The 14,397-nt window shown below is 40.5% G+C and overlaps 1 protein-coding gene across 4 annotated transcripts in view; it reads right to left on the bottom strand.

The window, feature by feature from the left end:
- RP1 (RP1 axonemal microtubule associated) overlaps positions 1 to 14,397 on the bottom strand; it is a 580,110-nt gene that overhangs the window by 82,879 nt on the left and 482,834 nt on the right. For all 4 annotated transcript variants that reach the window (XM_073631609.1, XM_073631611.1, XM_073631610.1 and 1 more), the window contains 2 exons: positions 10,466 to 10,592; positions 8,109 to 8,257 (listed from right to left, as the gene is read on the bottom strand). In XM_073631609.1, the coding sequence (XP_073487710.1) occupies positions 8,109 to 8,257; positions 10,466 to 10,592 (276 nt within the window). The remainder of the gene's footprint in view (positions 1 to 8,108; positions 8,258 to 10,465; positions 10,593 to 14,397) is intronic.

Genomic DNA, 14,397 nt, shown 5'->3' with positions numbered 1-14,397 from the left:
GAATTTTCTATGGATCTGAGATCCCTTGAAGTCTGCCTATACTGCCTATCCTATTCCTCCTCAATCATGATGATTCTAGCTTTCAACTATTTTTTTGGTTTAGGGCACCACCACCACCCAATGCCCAACTTTTCTGCCCCTGTTTAACAGGGGCATGTAATTACAATTTTTTAAATAATATTTAACATCAGGACCTGTTCCTGCGCCCAACAAGAGTACCCCTACCCATTCACCAAAAAAAGTGTGAAAAAGTAAAAACCACAATACACAGTTTTTGACAAGTCCTTTATTAAAAAATAAAAAAAAAGTGTCCTGTTATTTGTGAATAATATTTAACAGCAGGGACCGTTCCTGCACCCAACAAGAGTAACTGTGAGGGGTTATTGTGTTATGGCACCACCAACACCTAAGGCCCAATTTTTCTGCCCCTGTTTAACGGGCATGTAATTACAAATTTTGAAAAAATATTTAACAGCAGGGCTAGTTCCTGCAGCCAACAAGAGTAACTGTGCGGGGTTACCATGTTCTGCCACCACCAACACCTAAGGCCCAATTTTTCAGCAGAGTATATAGTGTAGTCCGTATAGTGTATATACTGCAGTTCAGAGTATATAGTGCAGTCAGTGTAGTATAAATAATACAGTGCAGGGTATATAGTGCATTGTACAATATATAATATAGTGTATTGAAGTGGTTAAGGGGAGCCCTATGACAGAATTAAGAAAAAAATGGCATGGTTTCCCCCCGTCCATACCAGGCCCTTTAGGTCTGGTATGGATTTTGGCGGGGGACCCTCACACCATTTGAAAAAAAAAATAAGCGTGGAGTTCCCCTTAATATCCATACCAGACCCGAAGCGCCTGGTATGGACTGGGGGGGGGGGAAACGCTGTTTTTTTCAATGATTTATTGTGTATATTGCCGATCTGGCAATACATTACAGCCGCAAGCAATTTTTATTAAAAAATTTTCTTTTAGAAATGTCATTTTACTGGAGGGCTGTTATAAACATGGGAAAAAATGTGCTACTTTACAGGAAGACTAAGGGGTCCCCCAGGCACGATATATAAAGGAATATTTCATTTTTATTGTTTCACTTTAAGCATTCTTAAACTCACTGCTCCTGAAAAAACAGGCATTTTGCATTGGCACGTGTCCCCTGGGGCAGGAACCGGGTCCCCAAACACTTTTTATGGCAATAACTTGCATATAAGCCTTTAAAATGAGCACTTTGTGTCCCATAGACTTTAACATTGTTCGCATGTTCGCACAAATTTTTTGTCTGTTTGCAAGTTCTGTAGTGAACTGAACCGGAGGATGTTCGACTCATCCCTATTGACCACTACTCTCTGAATCCTGTCTTTTAGCCAGTTTTCTATCCATTTACAAATTGATATTTCCAAGCCTGTAGACTTTACCTTACACATGAGACGTGTGTGGGGAACTGTGTCAAACGCTTTTGCAAAATCCAGGTATACCATGTCCACAGACACCCCTCTGTCCAAGGTTTCACTTACCTCCTCATAAAAAGAAATCAGGTTTGTTTGACAACTACTGTCTTTCATGAATCCATGCTGTCTGTTGCTTAAAATATTTTTTTCCAGAAAGAACTCGTCTCTGTGGTCTTTTATTAAACTCTCCAGTAACTTCCTGACTATAGAAGTTAAACTAACAGGTCTATAGTTACTTAGTAAAGACTTTGATCCCTTTTTAAATATGGGCACCACATTGGCCCTGCGCCAATCCAGTGGTACCATTCCAGTCATTAACGAGTCCCTAAATATTAGAAACAATGGCCTTGAAATGACAGACCTCAATTCTTTTAGGATTTGTGGGTCGATGCCATCTCGTCCAGGTGCTTTATCCACCTTTCTTCTGTCTAAATAATTTTGGCCCACATCACTTTTGAGCCATTGTGGATCATTTGGGGCTGTGTCACTATTATGGACTTTAGCTCCCCATGCTCCTTTGTATACACAGAACTGAAGAAAGTATTTAATAAATTTGCCTTCTCTTTGTCCCCAGTCACTTACTCTAGATTATTTTGTAAAGGGCCTACATGCTCAGACCTGACCTTTTTACTAGTAATATATTCGAAGAATTTTTGGGGGTTTGTGTTACTATCCTTTGCAATCTGTCATTTATTTTGAATTTTTGCGTCCTTGATTTCCTTCTTACATATTCTGTTATATTCTTTGTAACATTTAAACGATGATATAATTCCTTCATTTTTATATTTTTTTAAAAGCTCTTTTTTTTGGATTATTTATAGCCATTTTAACTTTGGCTGTGAGCCTCATAGGATAAGAACCAACAAGCAAAGCTCTCCCCACACAGATGGAATGCTAACCAGCATGGATGACACTGTAACAGTACCTTGGCAAGCGATGGGATATAAACAAGCTGTATAGAGCAGTGCTGCGGTGGTCAACTGGGCTCCTCATGTACAGAGAAAACTCCATCGTGAAAGGGGAGAAGATGAGTACAGAGCTGGGTGGATGGAGCAGACCGTCGGGCTATGAGCATAGGTGGTAGGCAGCAGGACAGCCCCTTGGGGGAGAAGAGCTGACCGGCAGCTGTGTGCACTGCTACGTGGACCAGCAGGTGGAAGCGCCCGAGTGTGACATCATTCGCTTGGGGTAACACAGATCCAAAACTAGGCTTGGTGCACGGGAGTGTAGATGAAGTGCATGCCAAAGGAGAGGCGGCAGAGGTGGTGGCTGACAGTGCGTTTCGGGGCCCATCTTCAAGTTATCGCAATAATGGCTGTGTGCGTTCAGAACATATGCATGTGTTTTTTCCTAAACGCGAGTAGCATTTGGAACAGCATCCAGGCATACACAGTCACTATGTATTTCAGCAAGTCATGCTTCTGTGTCTACAAGTGACAATAGTGAGCAGCAAGCACAGGGCCAGGGCCAGAGGTGGTAAAACTCTGTTCTGCCATGTTCCAGCTAAAAAAAAGCCCCGATTATACAGCAGTCTTCTCAGAAGCACCTTGATGCGTTTCGCACTAATATACTTACTCATAAGTAAGCACTTTAGTGTGACACATCAAGGTGCTTCTGAGATGACTGCTGTATAATATTTTACAATAATAAACTCTTATTAGATTCAGAAGATCCTTTGGTATGAGACCATCTTCATCTTCTATCCTAATAGATTACGTTCTTTGTTCCAGGTAGAAGACTTGACATACATATGTGTTTGGCAGCTCAGGGTTATAGTAATGGTTTTATGCACCTAAGTTTATAATATGCATATTAACAATGTGGTAAGGCACAATTTTATACACTGCTAATATGATTAAAAAGCAGGAGATGATACACAACAGGCTGGCTTATATTTCAAGTGAGACAAATTGGCCATCTTGGCAAACTCCAGGCAAATTAAGTATTATGATGGGAATTAGGCCCAAATTATTTACTGTAGAATGCAATTACCATCATCTCAAATTCTCTATCTCGGCTGATTAAAAGACATGAGTATTCTATATTCCTGGAACCCATGACTTAGGATGTTGCAGCTGTTTGTGTCTAATTTTGCATGTTGCCAACATAATGATAACATTTGATAAAATAAATGTTAGAATAAATGTTAGAATCTGAATAATTCTCTGAAACTGAAAAACATTAATCTTCTTTTTAATCATGATAAGTAATTGCAGTAACTTTCTTGCTGGAAAAATATATTTTAAGCAACATACAGCATAGATTTGTGAAAGACAGAAGTTGTCAGACAAATCTGATTTCTTTTTATAAGGAGGTAAGTAAAACCTTGGACAGAGGGGTGTCTGTGGACGTGGTATACTTGGATTTTGCAAAAGCGTTTGACACAGTTCCCCACACACGGCTAATATGTAAGGTAAAGTCTACATGCCTGGAAAATCAGTTTATAAATGGATAGAAAACTGGCTAAAAGACTGAATTCATAGAGTAGTGGTTAATGATTCTTACTCTGAATGGTCTAAGGATATCAGTGGTGTACCCACAGGTTCAGTGTTGGGACCCTTAGTTTTTAATATATTTATAAAGGATACAGGATCTGGGATTAAAAGTACTATTTCAGTCTTTGCAGATGACACCAAGCTATGCAGTGGAAACACATCCTTACAGGATGTCTCCAACATACAAGCTGACCTCAATGCAATTGGGCAACTATTTGGCAAATGAGGTTCAATGTTGATAAATGTAAAGTTATGCACTTGAGGGCTAAGAATATGCATGCATGATACATACTAGGTGGAGTACAACTGGGGGAAATCAATGGTGGAGAAGGATCTGGGGGTTTTGGTAGATCACAAGCTCAATAATAGCATGCAATGCGGTTTCCAAAGCGAGCAAAATCCTCTCTTGTATTAAGAGAGGTATGGACAGCAGAGAGAGAGAGATTTAATTTTGCCCCTGTACAAATCATTAGTAAGACCTCATCTGGAATATTCAGTTCAGTTTTGGGCTAGTGTTCACAAAAAGGATATTGGGGACCTGGAGAGCGCAGAGAAGGGCAACCAAACTGATAAGAGGCATGGAGGAGCTCAGCTATGAGGATAGATTAAAGGAACTTAAGTTATTCTCTCTTGAGAAGAGGAGATTAAGGGGGATATGATCACCATGTACAAATACATAAGTGGTCCATATAGTGAATTTGGTGTTAAGTTATTATGTATAAATACATTCACTTTAAGGTCACCACAGAGCACAAGGGGGCACTCTTTACGTATGGAGGAAAGGAAATTTAATCTCCAAATACGGAAAGGCTTCTTCACAGTAAGAGCTGTGAAAATGTGGAATACAGTAGACTCCCTCAAGAGCTGGTTCTGTCCAGCTCAGTAGATTGCTTTAAAAAAGATCTGTATTTTTTCCTAAATGTACATAATATACAGTAACTCACAAAAGTGAGTACACCCCTCACATTTTTGTAAATATTGTATTCTATCATTGCTGCAGAGGTTGAAGAGGTGGGGAGTCAGCCTGTCAGTGCTCAGACCATACGCCGCACACTGCATCAAATGGCTGTCGTCCCAGAAGGAAGCCTCTTCTAAAGATGATGCACAAGAAAGCCTGCAAACAGTTTGAAGACAAGCAGACTAAGGACGTGGATTACTGGAACCATATCCTGTGGTCTGATAAAACCAAGATAAACTTATTTGGTTCAGATGGTGTCCAGCGTGTGTAGTGGCAACCAGGTGAGGAGTACAAAGACAAGTGTATCTTGCCTACAGTCAAGCATGGTGGTGGGAGTACCATGGTCTGGGGCTGCATGGGTGCTTTCACCACTAGGGAGCTACAGTTCATTGAGGGAACCATGCATGCCAACATGTACTGTGACATACTGAAGCAGAGCATGACCCCCCCTTCGGAGACTGGGCCACAGGACAGCATTCCAACATAATGACCCCAAACACACCTCCAAGATGACCAATGCCTTGTTAAAGAAGCTGAGGGTAAAGGTTATGGACTGGCCAAACATGTCTCTAGACCTAAACCCTATTGAGCACCTGTGGGACATCCTCAAACAGAAGGTGGAGGAGCGCAAGGTCTCTAACATCCACCTGCTCCGTGATGTCGTCATGGAGGAGTGGAAGAGGACTCCAGTGGCAACCTGATAAGCTCTCTTGAACTCCATTCCCGAGAGAGTTAAGGCAGTGCTGGAAAATAATGGTGGCCACACAAAATATTGACACTTTGGGTCCAATTAGGACATTTTCACTTAGGGGTGTACTCACTTTTGTTGCCAGCGGTTTAGACATTAATGGCTGTGTGTTGAGTTATTTTGAGGGGACAGCAAATTTACACTGTTTTACAAGCTGTACACTCACTACTTTACACTGTAGCAAAGTGTAATTTCTTCAGTGCTGTCACATGAAAAGATAGAATAAAATATTTACAAAAATGTGAGGGGTGTACTCACTTTTGTGAGATACTGTAACATGGATACTAACATTTGTAGGTAACATTGATCCAGGGAACATCTGATTGCCTCTTGGGGGTTTAGGAAGAATTTTTTTCCCCTACTGGAACAAATTGAATCATGCTTTGCTGGGGTTTTGTGCCTTCCTCTGGATCAACTGTGGGTATGAGATTGTGTATACATTGGATTGCAAACATTTTTTTTTTTGTATTTGTTTGTTTTCCCCTTTAAATTGGTTGAACTAGATCTTTTTTCAACCAGACTAACTATGTGACTTTTGTCTGCATGCATAAATTCTAGATGTGTCATAACATAAAGCAACATTAAATTAACAGTACCATTTATGATAAGAATGCAGGAGCATCTTGGGGGAATGATGTTATCAGTCTGCTTCATGATAGGGTCTAAGGACTTGTGCACACCATCAGATTGCAGTAACCTGTTGTAAAACATGTGTTACCATGCGTTGCATGAGGTGCGGTGAAATATGTTAAGGTGCCATTCACTGTAAACTCCACTTGCATTGTAATGCACCACATGCACAGATGTTAACGATCTGTGGAATGTTGTGGAGCTTCGTCAATGCATTCAAAATAAATAAGCTGCTTAACTAAACTAGGTAGGCTGGTGTGTATATTTTTTTCAATTTTCTCTAACCCAACATATTTTTTAGTTTAATTGTTCACTATTAGCGCTTGCCACCTATCTCTTTTCCTGCTTAACCACTTGCCGACTGGCTCATGCCGATATACGTCGGCAGAATGGCTCTCCTGTGCAAACTGATGTACCTGTACGTCAGTCCATAAAAGCAGGATAGCGGGCACATGCCTGCCCGCCGCGAGTCCCGCAGACTAGATGTCCGCCCCCAGCCCACAATCGCGGCGAGGAGAGGCAGAACGGGGAACTGCCAGTGACCGGGAGCAGTGATCTCTGTCATGTTTCAGTAAGCCCATCTCCCCTACAGTTGGAACAGTAGGGATCACCCCCTAGTGTTAACTCCTTCCCTGCCAGTGTAATTTTTACATTGATCAGTGCATTTTTATAGCACTGATAAATGTAATAATGTCACTGGTCCCCAAAAAGTCATTTGGGGTCAGATTTGTCGGCCGCAATGTGGCAGTCCCGCTAAAAATCCCAGTAAAAACAATAAAGAAAAATAAAAGTCCCTAAATCGATCCCGTAGTTTGTAAACCTTTGCGCAAACCAATCAATATATGCCTATTGCAATTTTTTTGTATCAAAAATATGTAGAAGAATATATATCGGCCTAAACTGATGAGTTTGTTTTTTTTATATATATATATATATATATTTTTTTTTTGGATATGTATTATAGCAGAAAGTAAAAAACTTTTTTCAAATTTGTCACTCTTTTTTTGTTTATAGCGCTAAAAATAAAAACCGCAGAGGTGATCAAATACCACCAAAAGAAAGCTCTATTTGTGGGAAAAAATATGTCAATTTTGTTTGGGTACAGCGTCGCACGACTGCGCAATTGTCAGTTAAAACGATGCAGTGCCGTATCGCAAAAAATGCTCTGGTCATTAAGGGGGTAAAACCTTCCGGGGTTGAAGTGGTTAAAGCAATGCACCTTTACTGTACAATACCACATGCTAAATGTGCATATAATAACAAAATGCAATAAACTAGCCCTTACAGAAAAGTATATGTAAATGAACTGATACCTTGTAAAAATTCCCAGTTTGGTAGACATGCAGAACTGGGCAACTCACCATACTGCAAAAAATAGTCTTATTTTTCACCGTTTTTCCACTTATAATGGTCAGTTCAGCAAAAAATAATTTTTTAAGCAGATACAGAAGTTGGGCAACATGTTTGGGAGTGGAAGCTCACCAAGAGATGAGCTAATGGAATAAGAAGCTGATGGCATAGTTTGTGCTACTACTGAATTTCTCTAGCTAATAAAATAGCAGTTGAAACTGATTCAAAGGATGATGTGGTGGTCAGCTTTAAAGTAAACTGGTCGCTTTGCCGTACATGGAAAGTTCACTTTAAGCCTTCATCAACAGATCAACAGAAGTAATATAGACCAACAGGTAATATTATTGTCCAATACTTTGTGCAATGGTGCTACTAATGTAAGAGTACAAATAGGTATGCAACAGCATTCATGTCATAAAATAAAACTAGCACTTACAAACACTTGACATAAAAGCTTAAAAAACATATAAATCCTACCTTTTCTTTGGAAGACAAATCTTTCTTTTTACAAATGAGCTTTCTTTTCCCAGTGCTGCCCAACGTTCCACCCAGTGTTATGAACAGTACCGTATCTGTAACTGGCTTTGGTATTTGAGTAAAACTAATATAGAGGCCATAAGACTTCACTGCAAGTAAGAACGAACAGGTGATCAGCATTGTGTTTTAAAATGCTGCATATTCTGAAAATATTTAAATTATATTTATTAGTTTAAACATTTTTCATATTTCAAATTTTACTTTATACAAAATTATATAAAATGTGTATGCACTTTTTAAAATAATTTTGAAGCACTGATGCTGATGTCATAGGTACTTATATGGGAAATAAATAGGAGGAATATAATGATGGCGAAAAAAAAAAAAAACTGTCACATTTTTTATCGTTTATATTACCTGTACTTGCAATAGTAAAAAAAACTTTTATGCTTTAATCTTAAAGTGATTGTAAACGATCACCTTGTAAAACAACCTATTCAGATTAAAACTGAAATGAAAGGCAAAACATTTGTGTATGAATATAAAACAAAAAGATAAATACCCTTTTTATCCTATTTTATAAGCGATCTCTGTTGCCTTTGTTCTCAGCTGCCTAAGAGCTGGGGGAGGAGATGCAGCAGTACACTGAACTTTCCAGTGAATGGCTGGGGGGGGGCTTGTCATGGAAAGTCATTGGAGGAAAGCAAGTTGAGTTCCCAACATAGCTAGGAAACTAATCATGCTGTGCTCTCCTGCTTAGTGTGGTCAGTTTCTAATAGGAAAGCAGAGGGACTGGCAGGATCACCAGGAATTTCACACAAAGGAAGCAATTTAAAGAGAACAGGATACTTTGTCATACAAGTACATGGTACAGCAGGCACATATTAGGAATATGAAATGTTAGCGTAACAGACACTTTAAATGTTTGTGTAGTTCTCTTAACACTTCTTTTCAAAGCAGTGACAGGAATACTGGCCTATGCTCTAGTGAAGGATGTTGAGTTTAGATAAGCTATGAAGAACAGGGTGTGTTAGTACAGTCCAAGCCTGGAAGATCATTTGCACTTTCTTACCTTTTTTCCTTAAACTCCCCAGATGCATGAAAACTGTTTACAGAGAAGGCTTGCTTTAACTGCGGCATAATGGCACGGCTGGACGAAACAATGTTATGTAAAGTCGCTTCGCCCTGTGGCCACTAGGGGCGCGCGCGCCCCCTGCTCGCCCACGGAGCCGACGCAAGTGCCCGCCAGGCTCCCGCGATCGCTCGGGGCACACGGAGAACCAGGATCTGTGAGTGTAAACACACAGTTTCCGGTTCTCTGAGGGGAGAAGTGACAGATCATCTGTTCATACAGAGAATAAAAAGCGATCTATCTCTTCCCCTACACAGTCTCCTCCCCCCTTCAGTTAGAACACACACTAGGGAACACAATTAACCCCTTGATTGCCCCCTAGTGTTAACTCCTTCCCTGCCAGAGACCTTTTTACAGTAGTCAATACATTTTTATAGCACTGATCGCTGTAAAAATGCCAATGGTCCCAAAAATGTGTCAAAATTGTCCGACGTGTCCGCCATAATGTTGCAGTCCTGATAAAAATCGCAGATCGCTGCCATTACTAGTAAAAAAAAAAATTTATAATAAAAATGCCATAAAACAATCCCCTATTTTGTAGACACTATTTTGCGCAAACCAATCAATATATGCTTATTGCGATTTTTTTTTTTTTTTTACTAAAAACATGTAGAAGAATACATATCAGCCTAAACTAAGGTAAAAAATAGTTTTTTTTTATATATTTTTGGGGGATATTTCTTATAGCAAAAAGTAAAAATAATGCGTTTTTTTTCAAAGTTGTCGATATTTTTTTGTTTATAGCGCAAAAAATAAAAACCGCAGAGGTGACCAAATACCACCAAAAGAAAGCTCTATTTGTGGGGAAAAAAAGATGTCAATTTTGTTTGGGTGCAACGTCGCACGACCGCGCAATTGTCAGTTAAAGTGACGCAGTGCTGAATCACAAAAAAGTGCTCTAGTCAGGAAGGGGGTAAAATCTTCCGGGGCTGAAGCGGTTAAATCTTTTGATATAACAAAGTTCTGTACATACTGCATTCTCCTCTAACTTTCCAGTTTGATAGTTGTCTAAATAACAAAACATGTGAGCTGAAAATTAATTAAGACCATTTTGAAGCATGCAATAAGCTGCTAAAGATTGTTCCTAATAGTCATGAACCACCTCAGTGTGGATGACTATATGTGTTCCAGATCAGACCACCTACAACCTAGAAAAGGGAAATCCTTGGGACCTGGTCTGCATGATATTTGGACATTCTATAATGTAAATAAATAAATAACATACTTGTTAACAGAGGACCAGATGAATTCAAAACTGGAAGTTCCGCAACTAATTTGTTTAATTTGCTGCTGAACATTTGAAGAAATGGAAATTCCAAAATCTTGCCACTCTGTTGGTGTTCTAGTCTCACCTAAAAAAAGAAACACAATCCAAACATTAATAAACCATTTAGAAATGTTAGCAATTACTGTACTAAATAATCTAGCTTATGATGCACTACCCACCTATGGTAATAGTTGATGGGAGATCTATACAGTATACACCTCCAAATCTCTTTGAGTCTAGGCAATGTTGAAGCTATAGAGTAATTAAGCCCTGGTGAAGAAGAAGTCTGTGAACTCCCCCCAAACATGTTGGCTCTTTTATTCTATTGAGTACCCAATAAAAGATCACTCTAGACTCAGTCGATATTGGTGTGGCGCCCATAGGCGTGCGCAGCCTATTGCATTAGGGTGTGCACCCGAAAGCTCAAGCACACATATGTGTGTATATGTATGTATGTATGTATGTATGTATGTATATATATATATATATATATATATATATATATATATATATATATTCAAAAGTATTGGGACACCTGCTTTTACACGCACATGAACTTTAATGCCATCTCAGTCTTAGTCCATAGGGTTCAATATTGAGTTGGCCCACCTTTTCCACCTACCATTGCCTATAACATGTGGCAAGCAGTATGAGAGGCAGGAAGAAGTTACTAAGCAACCCAGAGGCTGTATTAAAATAAAATATAAGATGGATTGTTTTTTTCTGACAAATGATTTTCAATATTATACAGTCAGCCATATAGTCCAGGAACTCCTCACTTTTTTCTACTGCACTTAAAGCGGTGGTAAATCCACCTCAGTGATTTTTACCTACAGGTAAGCCTATAATAAGGTAATGTGCACTGTTTAGGAGATACTTACATTCGTTTCAGTCAGTGACATCACCAACGCATGCCCACTGAGCTCTAAATAGATAGTGATATCCATTCAAGTGCTATAATGGTGTGAACCTCTCAACTAAAAAGTTGTTGCACTTGAAGGTAATTTGTTTTGCAATTATTTGTAGAGGGGTTTCCACCATCCCTTCTAAGGCAGCACTGATGGGCACTGATAGGCAGCACTGATGGGCACTAATAGACTGCACTGATTGGCAGCACTGATTGGCAGCGTTGATGGGCACCAATTGGTAGCACTGATGTGCACTGATAGGTGGCACTGATGGGTGGCACTTTTGGGCACTGATTGTCAGCACTGATTTTCACTGATAGGCGGCACTGATGGGCAAAGATATGCATCACTGATGTGCTCTGATTGGTAGCACTTATGGTCACTGATAGGCTCTGATTCGCAGCACTCATTGGCAGCACTGATTGGAAGCACTGATGGGCACTGATAGGCAGCACTGATGGGCACTGACTGGTAGCACTGATTGGCACTGATAGGTGGCACTGATAGGCAGCACTGATGGGCACTAATTGTCAGCACTGATTGGCACTGATAGGCAGCACTGATGGGCATTGATATGCATCACTGATGGGCACTGATATGCAGCACTGATGGGCACTGATTGGCAGCACTGATGGGCAGCACTTATGGGCACTGATTGGCACTGTTAGGCAGCACTGAAGGGCACTGATATGCAGCACTGATAGGCAGCATTTGTTGGCACTGATTGACGGCATTGGTTGGCACTGATTTACAGCATTGATTGGCACTGATAGGCAGCACTGACTGGCACTGGTTGGCACTGATAGGCAGCATTGGTTGGCACTGATAAGCAGCACTGGCACAGATAGGCAGCATTGGTTGGCACTGATAAGCAGCACTGGCACTGATAGGCAGCATTGGTTGGCACTGATAGGCAGCACTTGTTTGCACTGATAGGTAGCACTGCTTGGCACTGGTTGGCACTGATAGGCAGAATTGGTTGGCACTAATAAGCAGTACTGGCATGGATAGGCAGTACTGGTTGGCACTGATTGGCAGCATTGGTTGGCACTGATAGGCAGCATTGGGTGGCACAGATGAGGAGAGGGGGAGTTTCACATTCAGGAGATCTTGAGAATTGCTAGAGCTGTTCAGTGTATTAAACTGTCAGATAATGACACTGCATGCAGGGAGAAAGACCAGCTGTTAAAAGTCAGCGGTGATGTCGGTGGGCGGGACTGAACAGTTACCAAACACCAGCCAATAGGATGGGTCTGGGCAGACCGCTACATTTCTCTGGCTCTGCCCTCTCTCTGAAGCAGCCCAATCATTGGCTGGTGTTGGCACTTGGTCTTGCCCACCCCCGGCTGAGTTGTGATGACTTACAGCTCAGCCGCAATGTCGGGGTGGGCAGGACCAAGCGCTTTAAACATCAGCCAATGTTTGAGCTGCCTCAGAGAGGGGGCGGGGCCACACAAATGTAGTGGCCCGCCCAGACCCCATCCCATTGTCTGGTGTTTGATGGCCATTCGGTCCCGCCCACCCCCAACATCACCACTGACTTTTGACAGCTAGTGTCTCTCCCTGCATGCAGTGTCATTATCTGACAGTTTCATACACTGAACAGCTCTGGCAATTCTCATGATATGCTACCTGTGAAACTGTTTCACAGGCAGCGCGAGCCACACACTCTCTTGGATGCAGCGTTTTGGGGCAAATCTCTGGAGACAGCTCGGGGTAATTAGGGTATGCCCTGGCACACCCGGCACACCCCATGCGCACGGCTATGGTGGCACCCTTACTGTTCTCTATACATCAGGTATAAAAACTTGACAAGAGTTCTAACCCTAATTGACCATAACCCATTACAACCAATGAGAAAACAGTGTTCTGGTTACACAGTTAACTGAAATGTTATTGCTTGCTATGCATTTAGTGCACTATGTGCATTATGATTTTTAATTTTTTCGCTGAAAAAGCTTGTAGGTGTTACTACATAGAGCAAGTCCCCTTTTTGATGTAGGTAGGACACCCCTTTAATTTTACAAGCTATAAAATATGGTACAAAGAACATTTTTGAACAGTGTTATGACATCCACTTCATACCAGATCACATAGGACCAATTATTGTTTTTAGTTATTTTCAAATAAAATCATTAGAGAAAATTAACAGCCTTTTTACTGCTTTACAAGAACACCGCTGTTCACTCCAACTTCCTGCATGTATTCCAGAGAAAGAGAGGAATTATTTTATTTAAAGAAACATAAATATTACCGATTTCTTAGCAACTGCCCTTGTACTCATTATATCTAACATCACAAATAGAACATGTCAGGTATGGCAGTATAAACACTATCAATTCCACTGTTATTTCTTTCAATTTCAGTTCATTACTAACAGTTTGCCCATTATTGTATGTGATCTCTGCTGGAAAAGTACCTTCCCCACAGTGATAAACTGGGTAATGTAAGCAGCACTGTCTAGAAAAAACTGTTATACCTTCTGAGTGTTTTTGTTTTACGTATACCCTGGAGGTTTGTAAAGAAAATTGTGTTTGTAAAAAAATTATTCTAATGTGGTAAAGGTGGAATGATGCTATATTATTTGTGATTATCTAAGAATGTTCATACAGGCTGAGGTAAGATACATTGAACAAAGCACAATATAATGGCTTTTAACTGGATGACAGCTAAGGGACATTTACTATATAATCGCTAAAAGCTTTCAGCTGCCCACTTTCCCACTTTTGGTTTAAGGAAATATTATATTTTAGATTCTATATTAATCTGTCCACTATGATGCACAACCTTGAGCAAGGCTGGTGTAGCCAGGTGCTTGGCTAGAAGCAGAGAGCTATTTAGGACACCGTGCTACAATGGACTTAACACTACCTCGCTTCCATCTATCAGGGGGATCTGACAAGGAGAAGGAGTTCAAGAGACTTGATGGTTGGCAGCATTAAAGCATTGGAGATGAGGTTCAGGAAAGAAATTTTACTATGA

This window comes from Aquarana catesbeiana, linkage group LG05 (genome assembly GCF_042186555.1).
Source record: "Aquarana catesbeiana isolate 2022-GZ linkage group LG05, ASM4218655v1, whole genome shotgun sequence".
NCBI lineage: Eukaryota > Metazoa > Chordata > Amphibia > Anura > Ranidae > Aquarana > Aquarana catesbeiana.
This window is presented reverse-complemented; position numbering and strand designations above follow the sequence as displayed.